This window comes from Musa acuminata, chromosome BXJ3-4 (assembly GCF_036884655.1).
Source record: "Musa acuminata AAA Group cultivar baxijiao chromosome BXJ3-4, Cavendish_Baxijiao_AAA, whole genome shotgun sequence".
NCBI lineage: Eukaryota > Viridiplantae > Streptophyta > Magnoliopsida > Zingiberales > Musaceae > Musa > Musa acuminata.
In genome coordinates, this window is record NC_088352.1 from 579,163 (window position 1) to 603,674 (window position 24,512).

Sequence of the window (24,512 nt, forward strand, 5' to 3'; positions counted from 1 at the left end):
ATTTCCACTAGGATATGATACTGAGTATTTTGTACATTTGACATATCACATGAAGTCATAATCCAATAATACTAATGTAAAAATTTATTGAAAAATCTAGATAGAGAAACTCTACTAGGGTTTTGAAACAAAGTCTATTATGGTAGTCGGTGAGAGGTTTTGCCGGCGACGACCTCATCGGTGAGGTTGTGTCTCACCATCCGCTTCCTTTCTCTTCTGTTGGGGGTGCAGTCAAGAGCATTATTGCTTTCATATGCCGGTGGTGGTGCAAGTAGGGGGTGCTGTTCTTGCTTTTATCATCTTAGCTTCTACTGATTGCATCAATTAGACAAATCCAAGGTTCTGATATACAACTTGGTCCATTTTGAGCAACTAACTAATGGCGAGTTGAAAAGCATGGATTAACAGCTACCATATGTTCTTCACAAACGTCTTGTTCATGGATTAACAGCTACCATATGGTGAACAGGCAAATCAAAACAGCTGCATGCCGACATGCACCACAAGTTGTTGCAAGCTACGTCTTTCTACCCTTCATATTGGGTGTTAGTCCAACCACGCACGTTAGGCACTTTTGTGATAAGGACATAACTATACTTAGTTAACAACGAAGGATAAGACACCGATTGAACGTGTGAAATGTGTCGTCCAATCGAAAGCACCTATCACCATCCGATCTGCCTCATTTCTTGGGAGGTGTCGGTGCTGGAGATGGTACCTACCTACTTACCTCCATAAATTAATCGAAACTATTTGATTGCACCAATTGCTTTTATTTACCTTCCAAATTTGTGATGTTAAAGTTTATGATTTTAACAAGGTATGCAAATTAATGTCTCCCGGTGACCTCTCAAATGGCTACGTTGAGTGACGACCGATGATAGTAAATTGTAATGTAATATCTAATAGTAATTAAAAAAAAAACATGTGCACAACTTATAAAAGATGAAGAAAATAAGATTATATTCCTAACAATCAACCTCACCTCAATCAATCTAGATGAGATCAAACGGATGCCAGCTCCCATATCCAAATCCGACGGTCCAATCGACGGCCCATGTCACTCTGGCGTCACGCCCACCCTGTCGTCCGAGCCACCCGCCACGTGTCTTCCGATTCTTATCCTTCCCGACGCGTTGACGGCCCCACGCGAGCGCTCGCGTGGACTGATGCAGTTTCCAAATGACAAAGAAAAGCGAAGCGGCACTCGCTTTTCACATTCGGTCTGCGACACCTCAAATTTTAGCTCACGGGCTCGAATAGTGGGCCCCGCTTCCTGGGTGCCCTGTAAATTGGGTGTACGGTGGGTGCCTTCAGTAGTGCCCGTTTGGATTTGTCCACGGTGGGAGTGAGCACCGGCAGCAGCAAAGCAGTGGGAACCTAGAGAATGGACGCGGTTTCTGGATACCCATTTCGCAAGCCACGAGATCTTGATAGACTCGGGTTGGCCTATCGGTTGATTGGGGGTGTAAATGTGTGTTTTCTAATAAGATGTATCTTTAGATGAGAAAAAAAGATAAAAGAGTGGGAGTCGAGTGTAGTAGTAGTAGAAGCAGAAGAAGACGACGAAGAAGCGCTCTCCCAAAAAAGTCCCTTTCGTTCTGGCAAATTACTTTTTTAGTCTCCGTCGTCTGTCACTCTTCCGCCTTTCTCTCTCCGTCGATAACCAGGGCTGGGGTTTCTTTTTCCGTCCTAACGTTGGCGTAGGGGCTCCGATTCCCCTTAGGATGCGCCGGACGCTGGCGATGCCACGCTGCCGGGTTCCTCCTACCTCCCTAGTCCGTGTCTTCCTCCTCATAATCCCATTCGCCGCCGCCTCCGCCTCCGCCGTCGTTTCTTCGTCCTCACTTGATGCCGCTTCCCGCTCGGCCGAGAGGGTTGCCCTCCTTCAGTTCAAGGCCTCTGTCGTCTCCGACCCCGCCGGTCTCCTCGCCCTCTGGTCCAACGCAACCGGCTCCGACCATTGTGTCTGGCCCGGCGTCTCCTGCGACGCGAGATCGAGGGTCGTGGCCCTCAACATCTCCACCGATGTTGGTCGTTTCCCTTCGTCCTGCTCTCGGTCCGGTCCGTTCTGGCGGCGCTGCCCGGATTCCTGCAGGCGGTTGTCCGGAAAGCTGAGCCCCGGCATTGGAGCGCTTGTGGAGCTTAAAGTCCTCTCCTTTCCGTTCCATGCCTTCGGTGGCGAGATCCCTAGTGAGATCTGGGGATTGGAGAAGCTCGAGGTGGTCGATTTTGAAGCCAACCTGCTCTCCGGCTTTCTCCCATCGAATTTACCACGTAGTTTAAGAGTGCTGAACCTGGCTTCGAATCTGATCCGTGGTGAGATCCCACTGTCTCTTTCTAGTTATGTTCGTTTGGAAACCCTGCACCTCTCCGGCAACCAGCTCAATGGCACAATCCCTGGTTTCGTTGGCGATTTTCTTAACCTCAAAGAACTATATCTATCTTCGAATCAGCTCAGTGGTTCGATTCCAGATGAGCTGGGAGATGGTTGCCGGAGTTTGCAGCATTTGGACCTGTCCGGTAACATTCTGGTCGGTAGCATTCCTCGTAGCTTGGGAGATTGCAGTGAGCTCCGCTCACTCATACTATCATCTAATCTGTTGGATGATGTTATTCCTCCAGAGTTGGGCCGGTTGAGAAAGCTCCAAGTTTTAGATGTTTCGAGGAACTGTCTGAGTGGCCCTGTGCCTGCTGAACTTGGAGGGTGCTTTGAGTTATCTGTTATCGTTCTTTCAAACCCGTACAATCCAACAATTCTTTCTGTTAATTCAAGCAATGTTGACGCTGATGAGTTCAATTATTTCCAAGGTAGGATCAATGAGAATATCACAGCCCTGCCAAATCTTAGAGTGCTATGGGCACCGAAGGCGATGCTACAAGGGGAGATTCCAAGCAGTTGGGGTACTTGCGAGAGCTTAAAAATTGTTAATCTAGGGGAAAATCTCTTCACTGGGGGTATTCCCAAAGCATTTGGTCAGTGCCAGAATCTTAAATTTCTTAACTTGAGCTCAAACAAGTTGACAGGTTGGCTGGATCAGGATCTTCCTGTCCCTTGTATGGATGTTTTTGATCTTAGTGGTAATCGTCTGTCTGGTTCCATCCCAAGCTTTAACTTGAAATCTTGCCCTTCATCAAAGTTGCTGCTAGATGACCTAGGATCTGGGTATTCTTCATTCTTTTCATATACAACACTGGCTGCAATCTCGTTGGATATGTATGATTTTGGTGATGATATTACAGTTTTCCATAACTTTGGACAAAATAAGTTCACTGGCGTCCTACCATCTTTACCACTTTCAACTGATAGATATGGGAAGGAGGTTGTCTATGCTTTCCTCGCTAATGGTAATAATCTTGTTGGGCCATTAAGTGATGTCATATTTAATAAGTGCAATGAGGTCAAAGCGTTCATTGTCAACTTAAGTAATAACTGGATTTCTGGACAATTTCCAACAGAAGTTGGTGCCATGTGCCTGCCTCTTGTGGTTTTCGATGTTTCTCGTAATAATATTACTGGAGTGATTCCTCAAGGTTTTGGATTCTTGGAAGGCATTATCAGTTTAGATTTCAGCAGAAACCATCTTGAAGGTGAGATTCCTGCAAAGTTTGAGAATTTGAAGCATCTGCAGTATCTCTCACTGGGAAAGAATAATCTTAAAGGCAACATTCCTGCTGGTTTCGGTCAATTGCATCATCTTAAGTATTTTGATCTTTCTTCCAATTATCTTTCAGGGAAAATTCCCACTGACCTTGTCGACCTGAAAAATCTTACTATTCTTCTTCTCGACAACAATAATCTTTCTGGAACAATTCCTTTGAATTTAGCTAGAATGACATCTTTAACAAAGTTTAATGTGTCATTCAATAACTTGTCTGGGCCATTACCAATGAACGCCAGTATGTTGACATGTGATAGTGTTCTTGGAAACCCTTTGATCCACTCTTGTCCTGTAAATACTGTATCTGTCCCATCACTTTCTGGCCGGCAAGGGCGCAGCACACAGGATTACACTGGTTCTTCACCTATAAGGCCAACAAATGATAGTAACAATACTGGTTTCAGCACTGTAGAAATTGCTTCAATAGCATCAGCAGCAGCCGTCGTTTCTGTTCTTTTAGCTTTAATTGTCCTCTACATATACACAAGAAAATGTGCGCCAAGATTTGCAGCCCAATCTTCAAGAAGAAGAGAGGTTACACTTTTCACAGATATTGGAGCACCAGTTACTTTTGAGAGTGTTGTTCGAGCCACTGGCAACTTTAATGCAAGCAATTGCGTCGGACATGGAGGCTTTGGAGCAACTTACAAGGCTGAAATTTCACCTGGAGTATTAGTGGCCATAAAAAGACTTTCTCTAGGAAGATTTCAAGGAGTACAACAATTCCATGCAGAGATTAAAACACTTGGGAGATTGCGCCACCCAAATCTTGTTACTTTGATAGGGTATCATCTTAGTGAGGAGGAAATGTTTCTCATTTATAACTACCTTTCAGGAGGAAATCTTGAGAGGTTTATACAGGAAAGGCACAAAAGAGCTGTTGATTGGAGGGTACTCCATAGAATTGCTATGGATATTGCATGTGCACTTGCTTACCTGCATGACCATTGTGTGCCCCGTATCCTCCACCGGGATGTTAAACCAAGCAACATTTTGTTGGACAATTACAAAGCTTATCTCTCTGATTTTGGATTGGCAAGGCTTCTAGGCAACTCAGAAACACATGCAACTACCGGTGTAGCTGGAACTTTTGGTTATGTTGCTCCAGAGTATGCAATGACTTGTCGTGTTTCTGATAAGGCTGATGTATACAGCTACGGTGTGGTACTGATGGAGTTGATATCAGACAAAAAAGCATTGGATCCTTCATTTTCTCCATACGGAAATGGCTTTAATATTGTTGCTTGGGCTTGCATGCTACTCCGCCAGGGGCGGGCCCGTGAATTCTTCATGGAAGGGCTGTGGGATGTTGGGCCTCATGATGCTTTGGTGGACACATTGCATTTAGCTGTCAGGTGTACAGTTGATTCACTTTCTATCAGACCGACTATGAAGCAAGTTGTTCAACAGCTAAAGCAACTTCAGCCTCCTACTTGCTAGCACCAATATTAGCTGCATGATTAACCCATTCAGTATTGGTTGTAATTTCGACTTTAAGTGGTCCATTTTTTTTATCACCTTCAAGAAGAAGCTAAGTTGTAGCTGTTGCCAGTGAATTATAAAATTTTTTAGTCCTTTCTCAGAGGCTCACTGATATATCTGCAAAGGAAACAAGAAAAGGTCAGTTGTATATTAACCAGATTAATTGAGAGAGAATTTTCATAGACTTCTGTGAAGTATTTTTCCAACTTTTCTTTGGTAACTGACACATTTAGGTGGTTCCGCTACTAAGATATTTGATTATTCTGCCATAACAAGAGACATACAAAATACATGAGCATTACGGAATCCAAATGTTTAATAAATTGCTTTTTGTCAGGCACATGAGTTTTGCATACATCCTTGACTAAAAAATTTACCATGATAGCTAGAAATGAAATTAGTTGTTTCACCAAGTTATTGTTCTGTACTTCTATGAATATCATAAAAGTAATGTGTTGACCTTGATTATTGATGTTGGAAGAAAATATATATGCTTTATAATGTTCTGGAAAAATTACATTACTCATAGGTCGTGTTTCTTTTGGATACTATGTGATGCTGACATACGTTCGTGGAAGGCTCACATAGGAAGGGTGGAAACAAGTGTAAAGGTAATACTTCTGCCTAACAATTTTTTTGTCAGCTTTATGATCTGTGATGCATCTGCTAACATTTTAAAGTTTCAGCCATCAGTGTAGGCTAGTTGGAAAATTTTCTACTAAGTTTTGCTTTAGCAGAAAGAAACTGTAGGAAGTGTGTGTATCATGGCCCTAGAGTTGAACTGACCTTGTTTATCAACTATTGTTCCCTTAAATGTGATGTCTTCGTCACTTCCTATACTTATGTTGCATTTCTTCTTATTTTACCAAGCTTAGACATAATTCACGTTTTGAGGGTAGGCATTGGTATCGTGGGTGATGGTTTTGCTTGGACCATTACGTAATGGGTGGTATGTACAGTGGTAGGCACGAACTCGTTCCCCCGTTTTGGATAGTTCAGTTCCACAAATAGAAAAAGGAAAAAAATATTTAACAGGATTACAAGCCCTCTTCCCCATAGTTGCTCACGGACAAACCTGTGAGTTGTTGCCGCTCATCGCCCATCGCCTATCATCGACTTCAAGTATGCTTTTTCTCCTACTCTTCCTCCTCTTACTCTTCTTCCTTTTCCTTATATATTTTCTTTTGTCGCCTTCTATTGTTCCTTCCTCTTCCTTCATCATCTCTTTTTCCTTCCTCTTCCTTCATTGCCTCCTCTTCTTCCTTCTTCTTCCTCCACTGTCACCTCTTCTTCCTTCTTCCTCTACTACCTCCTCTTCTTCCTTATTCTTCCTCCTCTTCCTCATCACCATACCTTCCTTCCTCTTTTCCTTCTTCCTCTTCAAGTCTTTGGTACATACTAGTGTATCATGCATCTATACATTGGTAACAACTGATTCGTACCGATCCGACTAGGGACCAATATGCGATACGAGATAAAAAATCTTGGTGCAATAGTAAGGTTGCTTCTTTGCGAGAGATCATAGTTTGAGTCATAGAAATGACCTCTCTATATTTAGAGATAAGATTGACCTTCCCAGACCTCGCATTGGTGGGAACCTCTTGCATTGTATTATATCATTTGTGGGAGATACGCCTTTTTTATTTGGTTTGGATTTCAACAGCGGTTAAAATTTTCTTTATCCTTTACCTGGGTTACCTGGGTGGATTATATCAATTGCTTTCTTCTTGTACTTCACAAGATGTAAATCAACAATTTCACCACTATAAGCTGTCATGGCAATGTTTAGTATCTTCACTCGGCCTGTTGTGCATGTTTTTTAAGGGCACTTGCACAAGGTGGATAATATTTCACTTTTCATAGGTCTCATAATCGATGCTTTTTTTCTTGTCAAGTTTACTGAGAGATGATTATGAGAATCTATGCTATCCAGAACTCTTAGTTTTGATTGTGACATATCATTTCTGCATCATCAAACTTGTGATTCTCATCGTACAGTGAACCCAATCCTCCTTTAAATATCTAGGTCTTTTGCGCTTTCAGTTATAGCATATGATGTGTTTTGTGATACAAGGATCAAGCGTCAACCAGTAGATCCATTTTTGTTGTAGCAGTCTCTGCCTTGTTCTTTTATGTGCTCATTATGATATTGGTTTTTATTCTAAACATGTGAATCTTCTGAAGAACTAGTGAAAATAAAAAGAAGCAAACATGTTGCCATAAGACAGGTTGGATAATAACTATTCCATGTTGCAATTAGTTGTATCTTTAAATTAATTAATCTTTGTGATGATATTGATCTTTGTAGTTTGGAATTGGAAAGGGAAAAAATTTCATAAGGAAAGAAGATATATAGAAAATAGTTTCATTATAAAATTGATCCCAGACCTAGTATTAGATCTTGAACTTCAAGCCAAATTTGAACCCTAACTGGACTCCATGAACTGGTAAGACCGTCGAGTCGCAAGCAAAACCAAGAGCAGAAAGTCTTCATTAATGGATGCTGCAGATGACAGCATTATAACATGGATGTGGTCCTACTTCCTATGTCTTATTTGTGCTTAGTGTTATGTCTGGTAATTGATTTATCTTTAGTTCGTCTGACTTTACACGAGAATTTGTAATCGAGTTGTGTTCATTTTAGTCATCTAGTTTTTGTATCTAATGCCAAACAATAACAAGAAGCACACCTGTGCATGTGTTTTTGTTGAATCTTTTTTCACTGCTAGTCTCAAACTTAGAAAAGGGAAGAGAGCTGCTTTTGAACAGCTAACAGTCAACAGAGTCTATAACAGCTAACGGTCTAACCAGAAAACCCATGTCTTCTCTTAAGATGTCAAAGGGTGATAACGTAGAACTAGAAGCTAAAAGTTTCATCACGCCATCCCATTCATCAATAAGCGCACTAGAACAATTGAAGTAGCCTAACTGGAAGAAAGTAGTTTAATTACAGGGCCATATTTCACCTAATTAGAACCAGTTGAGTAGAATTGTATTCATTGGACTTCAATATACCGAAACAAATCAAGCTTCAACCAAGCTGATCCTAGTATTTAGCTCAACTCCCATCTAATTTGATGGGAATTTTCATGACTTGAGTCGCGGTCTTTGAAACCATCGCATTTGCTTTTGGATTCCGGATTGGCACGGCACTCTGCTGGTCCAATCTGTTCCTTTCTTGTAGATCTTGTGCCAAACTGAGATTGTGATCTGAGAGTTTCATTCTTCATGTTGTTGGTTCACTCTGGTTGTGTAGCCTTTTTAACTTTTTGTTGTGGCTTTTGTGTGAAACCGAGATTGCCATCTTGTTTTGCTGAGCCCGAGATGGAAAAGCCCATTGATCTCAAGCCTATTGCTGATGCTGATGGAGAATGGTGAAGTCAGAGAGATGTAGAGGGAGTGAGTCTTCTCTAGTTAAACCATTTAAAAGTATGTTGAGCTGATGCTTCATCGTAACCTAGGTGACAAGACTAGCACGGGTTTGAATCAATAGGAGACGTGTGGCCTCCTGCCCTGCATATATTCTTATGACGCATTGGATTCACCCTTTGTTTCTGTATATGCAAGCGAGTATATTTTCTTATGACGCACGTAAAGCCTTCTATTCATGTGTGGCTTTTTTAGAGAGAGGTAAAGAAGCTTTCTCTAATGCTCATCTTCAGTCACAAGTGGACTCTGTGACGCAGCAGATGACAATGCAGTGCAGCTGTATCAGGATTTAGTGTGTAGATGGGCCACAGAAACCCTTTCTTTGTCGAATATGGTACGGATAATTTTCTATCTCCAGTCGGTAAATGCCTGACATATTTCACCTTTAAAGGAAAATAGAAAAAAAAAATTCTGAAAAATTAAAGAACATTGCGAACAGAAGGTATAAAGGAGCGAGCACTAAAAAGAAAAACCATTGGTTCAAATAAAAAAACAGTTCAATGATAATCACGGGGAGCAATGCTTGGCAAAAAAATTATATATCAGCAGGAAGCTATCAATCTACGAGAGAAAACAATCTATAATTTCGTCTGCAAAACATCTCTACCACAGAAGATGCGATATGAATTTGTCAAAGCTGGAACATGAGGATCATCCGGGGTAAGGACGAATAACAATGACAAAAAATGTTGAGAAATCACTTACAACTAGTAGTTCCATTCAGATACAAGAACCAAAATGTACATTAACATTAATGAGCACGAAATATCCTCAAACCAAAGAATAAATATCTTGACATTTAAAAATCTCAGGTTGAAATTTTAAACATGCAGCCAAACACTCTCATGGACCTAATGAAATCCACGGATTTCTTATCCCCAAACCAATTGGCACCTAATTGCAACCTGCAGAAACATCTAAGTCTGCTGGAAAAAGTAAATCAGACAACAAATACCTATATATACTGACAGGAAAAAAAATATTAGTTCATGATACCATCGACAAGAAGAAAAAACACAAAAGTTAAAGCATGAACATTATTTATAAACAATGATATTTTATTTGAGACCAACAATATAATTCAACTACATGATCCAAATGGAAGCAATTAATTAAAAGCACATTGTGTACCAGAGTCTGAAATTTCTCCCCAGTCAAAAGCCATACATTTAATGTCTAAAATTGATAAATGATGGCTTTAGCAGCTACAAGTAACAAAACAATAAAATATCCAATCAACAAAAACTTGTGCAAAAGATAATCAAGTTGCACATGCAAGAGAACCAATATAAGCTTTGAGGAAGATCTCAAATGTACTCTCCAAAATGAAAACTCGTATAAGATATGAAACGGGCTACCTAGATTTTGATTTAAAAAATAGTACAAGATGCACCAAGATAAAGAGAAAACAGAACTATTGCCGACAGTTAAAAACCCAGACAAAAATTGATTTCCAATAAGGTTTCCAATTATAGATCAAATACCTAATCAAGAAATAGATTGTTTTGCCATTACTGTAAAGAGGCAGAATCATCAAATGCTCTAAGCTGAAACAACACCTGGCTTGGGTCCTCTAGGGCGGCCGACCATGCCATTCCCATTCTGAAAGGCTCGCGGCTGATAACCATTACTCCCACCGGAAGTCGGGTCCCAACCACGTCCAGAGTACTCAGCCCGGTTCCTGAACTCATTCCTCCTAAAGCCCATATTGGAGACAAAGTTTCCACGTCCCCGGAAGTTATCGTTTCTGAAAGCACCTCTTCCCAACTGGAAGCGCCCTCGCCCACCGCTGCCGCTGTTGCTATTGGTGACCACACCATTCACAACTGCTATCATTCAAAATTGCAAGAAAGCCAAAAATTATTATCCCAGCGAAATTAACACCACCAGTTAATAAATCATAATATAATAAATGAAAGTCCAGGACAAAACGAGTGAAAAGACAAACAATAAATGAAATAAATCATAATATAATAAAATTTGAAAGATGACCTATCTGCATGGATGGCAAAAAAGGCTGATGATCAAGCTAGGATATCAAATTCTAAACAAAAATTAAAAAGTTGCTCAATGTCCTCAAACTGTTAAGTTTCTAGCAAATGAACAAAATTATAGACAATTGACAATCCTACTTCATGATAACAAAAGAATGGAACATGAAACCACAGTAGTTTCATGCAGGAACAGCAGGCAGATGTCATGCTCAGAAATTAAAATTTTAATAATGAAACAGATTTTGCAAAATATACACTAATCAACTAGATGAAGAAAAGGCGATACTTGCCTCGTGTTGTTGTTCTCTTCTCCTGAACAATAGCTTGACGACCTCCAATCGTGATCGGTGATGCCTAGGAGTTTGCAACAAGTCCAGTATAAACTATCAGTAAAGAGATTATGCTAACAAAGATCAAAGGAAGAAGAATGACTTTTATAAAAAACCAAAATTTCATACAAGCTTTCACATACACATGCATCACATGCACACTAATAAAATATGGAGGCCCAAACACGGTTATCCCATATATACATACAACTGAGTGTTCAGATGGGTAAATATGCAAACACAGTCATACTGTCCATGTGCAATCAGTTCAGAATATTGATTTAGGTTTCAACATTTCATAATTAATTGCAAGCTGCATTGAGCATGAATCACATTGGCATTTGGCATTCAAGAACATAACAGGCATGATGATGAGCCAAATGTAACAATTGGGGCTGACATGCATATGATCAACTCTATGGCCATCCTTGCCATTTTCAGTATATTTTTCTCATCAATGGAACTTAATTTTTCTTCTAACTTATATATTTGGAAATATTTAAACCGACTTGTACTAGAGAGGTCCAAAATCAGCCAATCTTACAACCACTACAAAGGGGTTATTGTGACCAAAAGAACCATCCAATTATGCAGTAAACCCTTGGCCATTGCCAAACATATGATATACATCAGGTTGGATCCTACAGAGGGCATGGGCAACAGATAAATCTTCCTATTACAAGAGATACATGGAGCACAATATAGCCTCAGTATCACAGCAAAAGAATCCTTCAGCACTTCCAGCTCAATTCAGTTTCCCCAAATTTAGCAAAATTGAAGCAACTAGTTAGTTCTTTAAGAGCAGAGAAATTCTTAATATATATGTCTACTGATGAAGGCAGATGAATTCTAGAGTAAATACTCAACTCTTAAAAAGAATTCATCTAAAAATATAGACTTCACAAAACGTGATGATTAACTTTTGAAAGCTAAAAAAATATTCAAACCTATTGTTGACTTTCTTATAATACCGCAGGAGCAATGCAAGTGCCCACCAATTATGTTATCCAGCCATCCTTAATTATATTATACGTGCCTAGACGAGTGCCCGAGCGCCTTGTGATTACACTGATCCAAACTGAACTTTTAGTAAGAATTCCAATAGACAAAACCTAACAATTCCTGTTTTTCAAGAATCATGATATTTGTTTGATCACACTTCTACCACTTGTATTCCTGACAACAATTAATTATTTACTTGTCAGTTGCCATCTTCATAAATCAAAAGAAAAAGTTACCGCCTTATTTGATTACTAATTCTGTTTAAAGATCTTTCTTGTTAGTACCATTAGAAAGAGTATACATCAATCACTATGTAGCTCCCGCTGTAATAAAATGATTAAACAAATCTTTTAATCATCTAGGGCAATGTCCAAACACTAACAAAAACTAACAATAATCATCTAGAGCAATGTCCAAACACTGAACCAGGCCCCCCAGTCAGTCATATCATAAGAAGAAATCTGAAGCACAGATGAAACAGAGTAGAAATACCAAAGTAATTCTCCAACCACTGCAGATCTAACACTGCAGAAAATCTTAAGTGAAAATGACAGTAGGCTGATGAGGCAATTTTAGGTTGACAAGGTGTTGTCCAAGAACATCAAAAGCTGGGGCAGAAAATATTTAACGGTAAAGCAAGATATTGGCTCAAAGGTTTCTCTTGTGAGATAAACAACTTATCTAGAGTTCACATAGTTCTATTACAAAATATTCAATAAAAACATGACCTTCAAAATCAAAAACCGAAGAGTATCTAATGGTAAAACATGATAATGTGTCTAAAATATTCTCTCATGAAAGAAACAGACTTCCTCTAAAGTTTATATAAATTTTTTATTCCGACCAACATAATATTCAAACACACACAACCTTCAAAATCAAATCCAGTCTACTTAAAGTCCAACTATAATACCTCAATTGCTGCTTGCATGGATTTCAGCGACTCAAACTCAACAAAACCAAAACAGTACCGCTCAACCTGCAAATATAAAAGAAGCAAAAATTGTAATTATCAAATAAACTTACTTAACAAAATCTCCAGAATTTTCCAAACCTTGTGGCTCCTGACTTGCACGCCACCGGGCTTAATAGGCCCAAATTTCTTAAATTCCTCCTCAACCTTCTCTGCTGTTGCATTCGGAGATAAATTCCTGATATAGATTGAATGACCCTCCTCTACAAAATAAGAAAGTACACATGTAAGGAGAATATGTCTCAAAGAAAAGTAGAACATTTGATTCTAGAAATACCTTCAACATTGTTTTTGTTCTCAGGGACATCATTGATAGCAGGAACAGATGTTTCAGGGACAGTAGCTGGTGTTGGAGAAACAACCACTGGTTTCTCTGCAGCCACCTTTGCCTTAGGAGTCACATGAACCAGTGCCGGTGATGGGCTTCCTTTCATCACTTTAACCTGACAGTAGAGTTAAATTTAACAAAATAAATTAGTAATAAAACAACTCCTAGAGGTAAACAACTCTCTTAAACAAAATTAAAATTCCTAGAAAACAGCAACAATTGACAGATAGAAAGAAGCTATTTTTAAAAAAAATTGCAAAAAATATCATCAACTAAACAGCTACAACACTACAAGGAAAAGAACTTTTAATGCAATTTGATCACTAAAAAAGAGGCAAAATATAAAAAAAGTACAAACTAGATACCACCTTTTAGTCCACATAACTTTTTTAGAACAATTAACTCACAATTGATGCATAAGACTTCTTAGGCACATCATCTTGAGCCCCAGAAGCAATCACTTCGTGAGTTGTCTGTGAATCAATTTCACTTGCATTGGCTGGAAGATCCACAACAACCTCATCTTCAACACCTGAACCACCATCCTCTGATTGGTTGAGTACATCTTCCATATTGTCACCATCCTCCTCTGTTTGTAGAGTTTCCACATCATGATACTCCTGCAAATTTTGTTCTGAAAAAAATATAAAAAATTGTCAGTTATCATAAGCAAGAAAATAAAGCTAAATTTATAGATCAAATTTTGTACCTGTATCAGAAGTTAGAGGAGCCTTGAGGGCATCATCGTTTGTGCCATCACTCAAAAAATGGTTCATTTCCCTTGGCTGTGTTTCACTCAAAAACCTGAACACATCATTCAGGACAAAGTAACCTCCATTTTCTTGAGGTGCAAGGAAGAATGACTGTGCAAATTTACTCTTGACATTTTCTTGTCCAATAAACGACCCAGTCACTACAATAAGCACCCCGTTCTGGTAAGACAGTTGTGAGTCTATAGTCTTTATCTCAGTGAAACAGTTTCTGAAATCCAACGACATTATCTTCTCATTGATCGCCTGCTCCATATTTGAAAATGTACATTTAGATCAGTCCAATCTTACAAGGCACATAAATGTGCATTGGTAAGGAATCATTAATGATAAAAAGACATAAAATGAAACAATATAATCCAAACCATACACATAATAATATAATATATATAAAGAAACAAAATATAGCAAGGTTAGCAGTCATCCTTTTACACAGCTTAAATAACAAAAACTACTGGTTAGAAAAAATTTCTATCCAAAATCTCCATATTCTCCCTCCATCAAAGACACTAGCTGCAAAAACCATAATGCAAACCAATCATAATACGATTCCAGTTTTCTACCTCCACTTGTCCAATCCACAAAAGATGGATAATGTGAACAAAATATCTACAAATTTTATAAATACTCTGTTTTGTGTTACTTAAACAAAGGGTTCATGCAGTTTGCAGGTTTTACATTTCCATCACTAATAATGAATAGAATATAACATCATTAGAATGAAGAATTTATAGAAAAATGAATTACATTGTCAAGAAGACATAAGGACAAACTAATAAACTACCAGAAAAATACATTAGTATAAACAGAAATTCAAAATAAATACGAGAAGAAAAAAACACAAAAAGAGAAACATGAACCATGTTATTAAAGGCATTGGTGACTATTTCATGCAAGCCAATCATTAAATCTTTCCATACTCGTTCATTCAAATGATTCACTGATCCAATTAAAGCATGTTCTTGAATCTTAAAGAGCATTCAAGCATCCTCTGAAATAAATAAACTGAAGTAGTACAACTTGTTTTTGGATAAACATACTTGCATTGTTGTCACTGAAGTCATCTCTCCATCAGAATTTGGGCGGTTTACAATGCTTGAATCCTGATAGAATTTGTGAACCATTTCTGGTGATTGGTGCAGAATTTGGTAATACTGTTGAACAAATGCATTACCAATCTGCGAAGCCATTAACCAAAACGTCAGATTTAAGGTGACAAAAAACCAAATTCATGGAAGAGGAACTCACACAGGACCAACTCATACCACTTGTGGACTCAGAGGAGAAACAGGAGATGCAGTTGGCAATGCCATGCCTGTAAAACCATAAAACAGTAGGAACATCTATTAGGGTGAAAATATCTTTAAGGTTGCAATGCAAATAGTGATGACATGGAGACTTGTGAAAATCTTCAAACAGATTACATAAATCAACGGCATGCTGCTGAAAGAGCTACACAGTACACACACAAATTTTAACACCCAGAGATAAGTTAACATAGTGTCACGGACAAAATTATAAATGGGGTATTCGATATAATGCTTATGTATTCCGTGTCTTTCGATTTTGTTTATGCATTGCACGACATATAAAGGACTGCTAGTAGGCTTAGCAGCCCCATTTTCTTTGGTTTTGGTGGCCGTCCTAGGCTTGCGAACAAAAATTATGTCATATGGGAACTTCTGGGAATTTCAGTTTGTGGTGGATCATTTTGGATCCTTTATTGTGCGACCGTTCAGAGCTTGTAATGTCTGTTTGTAATTTGCATTGGCTATGAATTGTTTACTGAAATGATTGCTTGTGGATCCCGAGTGAGACGCTTTCTCTAACCTACTTTCTCTTTTATATGCCCTAAGGGACCATAGGAGGTTTCGGAGAGGCTGACCTTTGCGGACGGACACGTAAGAGTACCACATGACTTATACGAAACCAGCTAAGTCCATGACAGATGGTATCAGAGCGAGACAAGCACTCATAGAAACACTTGACATGCAAACGTGAGGGACCTAGCGTGATTACATTGAGGGCAGCCAACACGCGCGACGGTTTGAGGGAAAACGAGCATGGAGATGTAGGGAAAAGGAATCGCGCAGAAGAGCGGGCATCTAAGATTGACATTCAAAGGAATGGTCAACCCTTCGCGCAAGGGGCACCACGAGGACAAAGAAGCTAGGAAGAATGCGTAGCACACAAAGATTGGGATGGCCGAGTTTGAGCTATTGCTCAACGTTGACAACCATACTTAATGGTGCTCAAGGCAAGTGAGTCGCTTGGTAAAAAATAAGACCATGCAATGTGGAATGGGTTGTTCAGTGACCGAAAGAGTTGCAAACTCGAAGAATTCGGTACTCATGCAAGGGCTTCTATGCGAACGATATAGTGTTCGTGCTCATCCCAAGGCGACCGAAACTCCACGCCATGGAGCATTAAAACTTTCTCTTCGGCATGAGAATGATACGTCCGTAAGAGCCTGAAGTGTGCAACGAGTTCAGCATGTTGCTAGGCCTTGAGGGGTGCAACAAGAGCTATATTGACGTGGAGTTGCAATCTAACAAGTGCATTTTTGGGAGATAGAACAATATACAGTTTATTCAGAAATATGAAATAGTCCAAGGGGGTGATGGTTTCTGAAACTTTCAAAGAGAAGGAAACGAAGAGAGAAGTTGCTCCAACGGGACATATAGCCAGGAGGGATAAGTCTCAACTCTCCAAAGGGAGAGAACAATGTGCAACGGATCGCACATGTTGAGGAGTACCTAAAAACAACTTCACAAAGCTCAACGGACCGAGCGAGAGGCAAGGAGTCGTCGCATGATCTCGCTTGAGATGATGCATTGCGAGATCAAGTGGGGGAGCGACCCAAGGCAACACAAATGAAGGCACACTTTGAGTCAATATGGAGATCGGACTCAATGGAGGGTTAACCCATTGAATTGTGGGCATAAGGACAATCATCAACTCAATACAAATCGAGGAGCAGAGCAACTTGAGTGTAACTTAACGAAGTACCCAAGTCGCATGAAGCGAGCCGACATAGACGATGAAACATAGAGCGAAGGCACAGAGCTTTCCTTAGATAAAGTTCAAGGACATAAACTATTGTAGAGACAAAAGTGGGATAATGTCGTTTCATAAGTCCTTCATTCTGATAGAGCGAACTCATCTTGCAAATTTTCAAAGACGAAGGGAGCTTTTTGGTACATGCACATTATCTCGGAGAAGCATTTGACGAAAGAACAAAGACGACTCAACTTGCAGAGGCGAAGTTAGGTTCAGGAGGCCTGGGGCAAGAGGACACAGAGGCGAACACTCTTGAAGAATATGTCATAGTACCATCATTCATGTTGTCATGAATGAAGCGATGCGCAGCGATGATTATGCTAGTAGGGGCAGAGGCCCAAAATCCAGACAATGGTGCACCAATTTCAACGAATTCGATATAATTCAGGAGCTACTAGTCGACGAAATATCCTAAAGCGGTGTTTTCATCTATGTGTGACCCGAGAGCAAGTGGACGAAGGTCGATTGCCAAAGGATCGAACACAATCGAAAATGGAAGAGGCCTTGTGATGTGTTGGCATAAGCCACACATGGAGCTATCAAAATCCTAGTTTATCCCACAAGGATCAAAATACAATAGACATGCCACCAGGAGACGACATGGAGCAGCATATCGTAGTGAAAGAGTTCGTGACAATCCGATACACACGAATCTAGTCCCATAAGGAACTATATCATACGAAAGTATGATCAGGAGCTACTAAGAGCTCCACTTCGGTGAACAACACAATGATAAGAAGGGCTATGAATTCAATAAGTAAAAATCATTATACCGCAGATGAAAGCCTTAGTCATCAGCATATGAGGCTGTCGTAGCACCGAGGAAAAAATTCGAATGCAAATACTAGTGAGTCTCATGTGATGGACTTTGATAATGCAAAAGTACAATTAGTGCGGCTCGAGAGTTGGACTGCTTTAGAGACAATATTCACGTAAGGGAGATCGACAAGTTCGAGGAAAAGACCGAGTAAACGAATGTTACTACCAAAGAAGTTAAGAAAAACAGAATTGGTGCGAACTTTACAATATGATAACAGAGGCCATTCATGAGAATTGCAGTCTATCTTTCTATCGACCAATGAGAATTACTTAGAGAATACAAATATGTTGAAGCAGAATGTCAAAAGGGGCGAGAGAACAACGATAAGTCTAAAGTGACTTAGCTAACCAAAATCAAGCATCAGTTAGAATAGAAGTGGACTCGGAAGAGTATCACAGTATTATAAAGGCAGATCTATCGATCACGAAAAAAGGGATACAAATGCAAGACAAGGGATAGTAATGTCTTAAGCAGGACAACACTATGGTAGCACAGATACAGGACTTCCGTGAAATTATAGATCTTCTAGTCTCATAAAGGAAAACGCTTAATCGTGAAAATAGTCGAGGAGGTGGATAGCAGAGGCTAAGGAGTTTCGTAAGACTGGTGTTAATTAGCTTCTCATCAAAATAGCCAAAATTTAAGAACTTCAGGTCGATGCAAGAGTGCACGAAAAAAAAACGAAACAAGTAATATGCGGTTATGTACCTCTGCTACTCAAAAGAGTATAGGACAGGGTTGATGAAGAAGACGATACAATCCCGAAAACGACTCAAACTATTAGAGACTTACTCAAACTTAGGATAAAAATTTCTTATATTCTAAAAGTTTAATCGCATTGAGAAGATAAATCATAATAACTTACTAAACGCAATGAGTACAAATACTACGAGTGCTCTAGAAGTGTGAGCAAAGAGCTGATAAATGCTAATAACCAACTCGATGCATAGATTACAACCCTCGAGGAGGCAAGCAAAATCAAAATAATTTGTCTTCTCAAACTTTTAATAGAATGGGCGAAACCGAATACCTAAATTCTCTTATATATCCAGCGAAGGAGCTCTACAAATGTTCAAAAACCCTCACAAAAAAACAAATAAAAAATAATAATTATCAAATCCTCACCAATTGTAATCAGTGCTACTAAGAGTAAACTATCCGCTTCAGTTTTAAACAAAATATCAATCGAAAGCGAAAGTGATGCAAACTTTCTTGAAAATGAAAACTAAGTGAAAGAAAAGTCGATAGACACATTTTATGAAGGAAGAATCCAAAATTTTCAAAAGTTTACATGACGATGTCACGATGCTTATTAAAGCTCTAACAAGCATACACCTAGTTCAAACGACATAAGTTATTTGAGAGACCGACGCATACTAAGAATGATCTTTTCTTTATCTGAAAAATCCACAGGAAACAATAAAGATATACACAACTCGAAAAACCCCATATTAAAATCAAAGTCATTAACATGTTAAAACAACATAGTGGATTAAAAGTTTGACTACTTAACAACAGCAATTGGGTGGCCAAGAGGCGCATTACGATTGGAACAAAAGATTAAAGACTTTACAAAGACGGAAAGTTGCAATGTTATCAAGGATTTCAACAAAAACGTCGAAGAAATAAATATGAGAAAATATCTCGAACAAAATTATAAATAAAATGTTCGATGTAATGCTTATATATGTCAGTGTCTTTAAATTTTATTTATGCTTTACACAACATATAAAAAACTACCAGTAGACTTACCAACCTCATTTTTTTTTATTTTGGTGACCTACTTGTGAACAAAAGTTGTGTCACATGGGCACTTATAGGAATTTCGATCTATAATGGATCATTTTAGACCCTTTTATTGTACGATCGTTTAGAGCTTATAATGTTTATTTATAATTTGCATTGCTTATAAAATATTTACTGAAATGATTACTTGTAGATCCCGATTGAAACATTTTTTTTAACCTACTTTCTCTTTTGTAGGTCCTGAGAGACTATAGAAGATTTCGAAAAGACTAACCTTTGCGGACAGACACCCAAAGATACCGCACGACTTAGGCAAAACCAGCTATGTTCGTGACAATAAAACAAAAGTATCATCAATCCCCAAGATAATACGAAGAGTAATACGACAATTAACATACAAAAGCAAGAAATCTACCAAGGTTCATCTTATACTAATAGGATAGTAAAAAAAATGAACTATAATGTTCATCATCCATATAAGCAAAATATATAAATATAAAAAAGAGACAACCAAACTTCGATGTTTCTTGGCTTCTTAAACAAATAACTAGAGGGGCAGCAAATAAGATCACAGCACAAGTAGTACATATGCAACATAAGAGCAGTTTCAATCCTAGAACCAATAGAAAGGAACAATCTGTATAATGACGTGCAAAATTCAAAAGGAAAATGTGCTTCCTAGTTCACTGTAATTGAGAGTGTACATAAAACCAACAAAAAGAAAGGAAAATCTGCAGGATCCTTTAAACCGAAAAATGAAAATCTGAAAGAAAATAATATCAAGAAATCAGAAAATTCAGTAACAGCAGGCTATCCAATAGTCTAAGTCAAAAATAAATAGATCAAGGTAAACTAGGAAAGCAAAACCGCTTTTGTGCTCCAAATACTTATACATATATATTTACTTGTGGTCCGACGATATTCTCTGGCACCCTTAAACTAAAAAGTGCATGCCAAAGTGTTGAACCAAATTTTACCCATGCAGATGTATGTAAGAAACAAAGCATCCTTCAAAGCCTGTACTCATGATCCCCAGAAGGGGCATAATAACTGATCAAGAACCATAAGAGACCACAAGAGACCGTGAGCACAACCGTATTAAACCGGGGGCCAACTCACAAAAGGGCCAAACCACCATCCCCTTGGACATATCGTAGCACAAAACTGAGGTCGAAGCAAATCAAACGTAGCAAAACCCAAACAACCAAACATCCACTTTCACCTCCGTACGCACCATAGGAGGACTCCACTGGCATTAAATAACAATAACTACTTAAAGCCCAAATGCAAATAGAATCGCCTTTTAGAACCAAGAAGACCTACGGTCGTAAATAGATCAAGGTACAACAAATCAGATCCAAAAACCTAAATCATCAAATCGCGGGCAAAAGCGGTAAGGGAACGAAAACCTCTAAAACTCAAAACCCTAAATCGAACCATCAAAAGTATCCAGCGGAACAAATCACCCGTCAGCGTGCCAACAGCAAATACAACAAAAACATGCTGCGAAACCCTTTCTTTGTTTCCTTTCAACTCGTTCTAAGACCGGTGACCAAACCAGACCCTTGTATGTCTCCGTCGGAGGAAATCAACCGTCAAGAGAAACCACAAAAAGAGAGCGAAGGAATTGATCGATACGACGAATCTCAAAAAGAAAATGATATCAAGCAAATGCATGGATCGCAAAGAGTAGGGGAAAATAGATTACTTTCTTGAGGATCGGGAGAAGAGGAGGAGGAAGCGGCGAGGGGAGAGCTCCGCTTCGATCGGAGCCCTAAGAATCTAGCGAGAGAGAGAGAGAGGGCACGAAAGGCGAAGCGTCGAGCGCCGCAGAGCCCACGAAGGAAAGGCTTTTGGGGCTCGTGCGGGCACCGACGGGAATTAGTAGGGGTTCAGTGTGAGTCACCTGTACTTAATGTTCAGTGTTGATCGCTTATATATTAAGGTTCGGTGTGAGTCGCTATACGGAATTTTAATTATTGTAATATAAAACATGATTTAGTGACAAATTGAAATGATTTATGTCTTTTATAAAATAAAACTTAATTTATTTATTTTTAAAATTTATTTTTTATATTTATTTATATGATTTTATTTGGGATAAATTTTTAAAAAAAATCTCTAATTTGGTGAAATTCTCAATTAGTGTCTTTTTTTTTAATTTCTCATAAAATATTTTTTTAAATAATAATGTTGCCCCTTCACTGTTGCCCTCTATTGTTTCAACTTAACATTAGAGAAAGTGGGCTTAAAAGAAATTACTAAATCTAAAACTCAAGGAACTAAAAAAGCTCCAATTGTAGAATTATTACCCACAAACATTAAAAAAAAAAAAACAGTCATATAATTTTTTTAAAAATAGTTAAAAATAATCTCTAACACCAATTATCTTTAGAAGATAATTGTAAATTCCAATGGGTCAACACAATTATACTTAGAACTAACCACATCAACCAACAAGCCTTTGAAATTATTTAAATATTATAATATTCTCTTTTCGATGCAAAGTAAATTTCATAATACGAAGGTCCTTAGTGTCAAACCTTCCTATAACCACCACTTAATATAAGAGATGTAAACTATAACAGTTCTCTTCACTTTCCCAAAAAAAAATGTATAATAAATATTATAATATTATCAAGGATAACATTCGGTATCTTAACGAATAGAGACGAATAAAGTTCAAAACAAAATTAATTAGCAACTCCATAAACAAGTCCCCTACCAACTCCTAATCTTATTGATAATATGTTATATGAGACTTCTCATTCTTGGAACAATCAGGTTTCTCAAATACTTGAAAAAAAATACCCCTCCTAAAAACTGAAAGCATTTGAAAGATATTTCTAATAGTATTACTTGAAGACATAAGTGGACCAGCTTAAGCCTCCTTTCATCCCCAATGCTAGGGGTTACTGTCACCATCGACACAAGCGTAGTTGAACCCTAATCTATGGTTTGAAGATGTTCCAATCTTTATATGGCACCTGTAGATCTCTTGTCACCAAAGGTATAGTTGAAGTAGGAGAGATTTTGATAGGAGAATCCAACATTCCCTCCTCCACACCACGTTTCACTAAAGAAGAATGATATTTGCTAAGTGATGTCCGACATTCCTGTATAGAAAGCAGACAATAAGCAAATTCTAGTACAAACAAGGTTGGAAGAAACTAGTTTGTTGGTTCCCAATCTAAATGCTTTACATAGAAGAGTGGTGAGATCGATCTCAACACAAACCCTTAAATACCTACCTATTCTATTTTCAAAGAGTCCTCGATCTTTAGCGGACGACCCAATGCATTTATGATGCCCAAAAATTCATTCCCTATTCTAATATTCCATGGGTAATCCATGGTGTTGGATCCAAACCGGGAAAGTTTTCAATATTTGGTTAAAATTATAGAAAAAGATAGAAGAGCTACCACGAAAAGACCATGGACAATATGTAAGCACTAAAATCGCATCTATTTTAAATTAAAAATGAAATAAAAAAATTTATTCTTTAAATCTAAAACTAAAGGTAGAGAGGAGACTTTCTAAGTTTTGGAAACAAAATATGTAGAAGAGGAGATTTCTTAAAGAAACTTTGCACGAGGTCAAACACCAAAGGCTTTTTTTCACTATCTCATAGTTTCCGCCTCATGTTTTATTCGTTATCTCATAGTCTCCTCCTCATGTTTGACCATAGCACTGAATGAGAGCGTGATACCATTAAAAAATAAATGTAGAAATATATGAAATAAAAAATAGTGTCTTTGCTATAACAAACAAGTAATTTCACCCACGACACCCTTTTACCATCGCATCGAGTACGATTTTTAATTTTTCGAAGCATGTGAGTTCCAAAAAATACCTTTAAGGGTAAATAAGACCTGACGGACTTATGAGCTTTTGGTTCCCATACTCCTTAATCAATGCGAGATTAAATAACCTTATCATCACACAAGTAATATTTTGTAAAGTAGATTCCCAACACCCTCAACAGATGGAGGATCGAAAGATAGGCATTCCTCGTCAGCTTCTCCAATAGAGGAGGGGCCAAAGACAAGGAAGCCTTCACAACACCAGACAAGAAAAGATAAAGAGCTATGATGGCGAGCAGATGAATGGATCAATAACTATAGAACTATAATGGTAGAGAAAGATGGCAATCGGAAGGACTACTTTTGAACCGACCTCATTTAATTTTTAAAATTTATCGTATCTTAAAAATTAAATCTTCAATGGGTTAGATTCTTGACGAGTCTTTCCATTTTAAAATTTATAATAAAAATTACTTCTACGAATATCAATCTTATCACTTAAATTTGTTAAAAGAAATTTTACAAATTAGATAAACTAATCTAAATTGTAGAAGCAAATCCATATTAACTTCAGAAAAATAATTAAGCCACCGTAAGACTGTTCGCACACAACAATATGACAATTCAAAGATGGCCAACAGAAGGGAGAGATGCAAAAAAAAAAAAAAGAAAAAAAAAAGAAAACTGCTTAGATGTTTCAATAAGATCTTCGAAATAAGAACAACGAGCATTAAATAAACTATCAATCCTGAAATATTTGGACGTGCAAAAAGGTGCAATAAAAATCTGACATAGTAAAAAAAAAAAAACACATAGGGTTTTTTTTAATATTATTTTGACATCCTCACTATTTTATGGATTTAACTTTGATATCATGTTTAAATTTTAAATCAACAAGTCTAAGTCAGTCGGTCGATTGTTAAAATAAATAAGATTAGGCACCAATTTAATCCAAGATCTTAGACTTGTTAAATTGGGATAAATGCAACATATACCACCCAACTTTTTTAGTTCTTTATAGTATGAACGTATTCTTTCCTTTCCTTTCCCTTTAATCTTTAGAACACACAAACTTTGATGGTTTAGAATCCTTTAATCAAAACTCACTCACGTC

General features: G+C 38.2%; 2 protein-coding genes across 8 annotated transcripts; one reads left to right on the plus strand and one right to left on the minus strand.

Moving 5' to 3' along the window:
• The first annotated feature begins 1,502 nt into the window (after window positions 1-1,502).
• On the plus strand, window positions 1,503-5,328 carry LOC135635066 (LRR receptor-like serine/threonine-protein kinase RPK2). Its single transcript, XM_065145898.1, has one exon. The coding sequence runs from the start codon at window positions 1,728-1,730 to the stop codon at window positions 5,100-5,102; it is 3,375 nt and encodes a 1,124-aa protein (XP_065001970.1). The 5' UTR covers window positions 1,503-1,727; the 3' UTR covers window positions 5,103-5,328.
• Window positions 5,329-10,000: 4,672 nt separating this feature from the next.
• On the minus strand, window positions 10,001-21,474 carry LOC103980418 (nuclear transport factor 2). 7 transcript variants are annotated; one of them, XM_065149182.1, is made up of 11 exons: window positions 21,304-21,473; window positions 18,880-18,930; window positions 15,235-15,284; window positions 15,010-15,147; window positions 13,909-14,215; window positions 13,607-13,833; window positions 13,149-13,314; window positions 12,953-13,074; window positions 12,812-12,877; window positions 10,858-10,921; window positions 10,001-10,402 (listed from the first exon to the last, which is right to left on the minus strand). In XM_065149182.1, exons 3-11 carry the CDS (start codon window positions 15,280-15,282, stop codon window positions 10,116-10,118), a joined length of 1,425 nt encoding a protein of 474 aa, XP_065005254.1. In that variant the 5' UTR covers window positions 15,283-15,284; window positions 18,880-18,930; window positions 21,304-21,473; the 3' UTR covers window positions 10,001-10,115. The 7 variants fall into 7 exon arrangements, with proteins under 7 accessions (XP_065005254.1, XP_065005255.1, XP_018680631.1 ...); XM_065149183.1 differs by lacking the exon at window positions 18,880-18,930 and adding an exon at window positions 19,870-19,917; XM_018825086.2 differs by lacking the exon at window positions 18,880-18,930 and having other exon boundaries at window positions 15,218-15,284; window positions 21,304-21,474.
• Window positions 21,475-24,512: the final 3,038 nt, after the last annotated feature.

What these genes read in the sequence shown, in the direction of transcription:
- LOC103980418 (XM_065149182.1), bottom strand. Translation starts at nt 15,282, where the DNA reads ATGGCATTGCCAACTGCATCTCCTGTTTCTCCTCTGAGTCCACAAGTG. An exon ending in CTTCAGTGACAACAATGCAA is followed by an intron (nt 14,216 to 15,009) that starts GTATGTTTATCC and finishes AATATGGAGCAG; the next exon opens with GCGATCAATGAGAAGATAAT. An exon ending in GAACAAAAACAATGTTGAAG is followed by an intron (nt 13,075 to 13,148) that starts GTATTTCTAGAA and finishes CTTATTTTGTAG; the next exon opens with AGGAGGGTCATTCAATCTAT.
- LOC135635066 (XM_065145898.1), top strand. Translation starts at nt 1,728, where the DNA reads ATGCGCCGGACGCTGGCGATGCCACGCTGCCGGGTTCCTCCTACCTCC.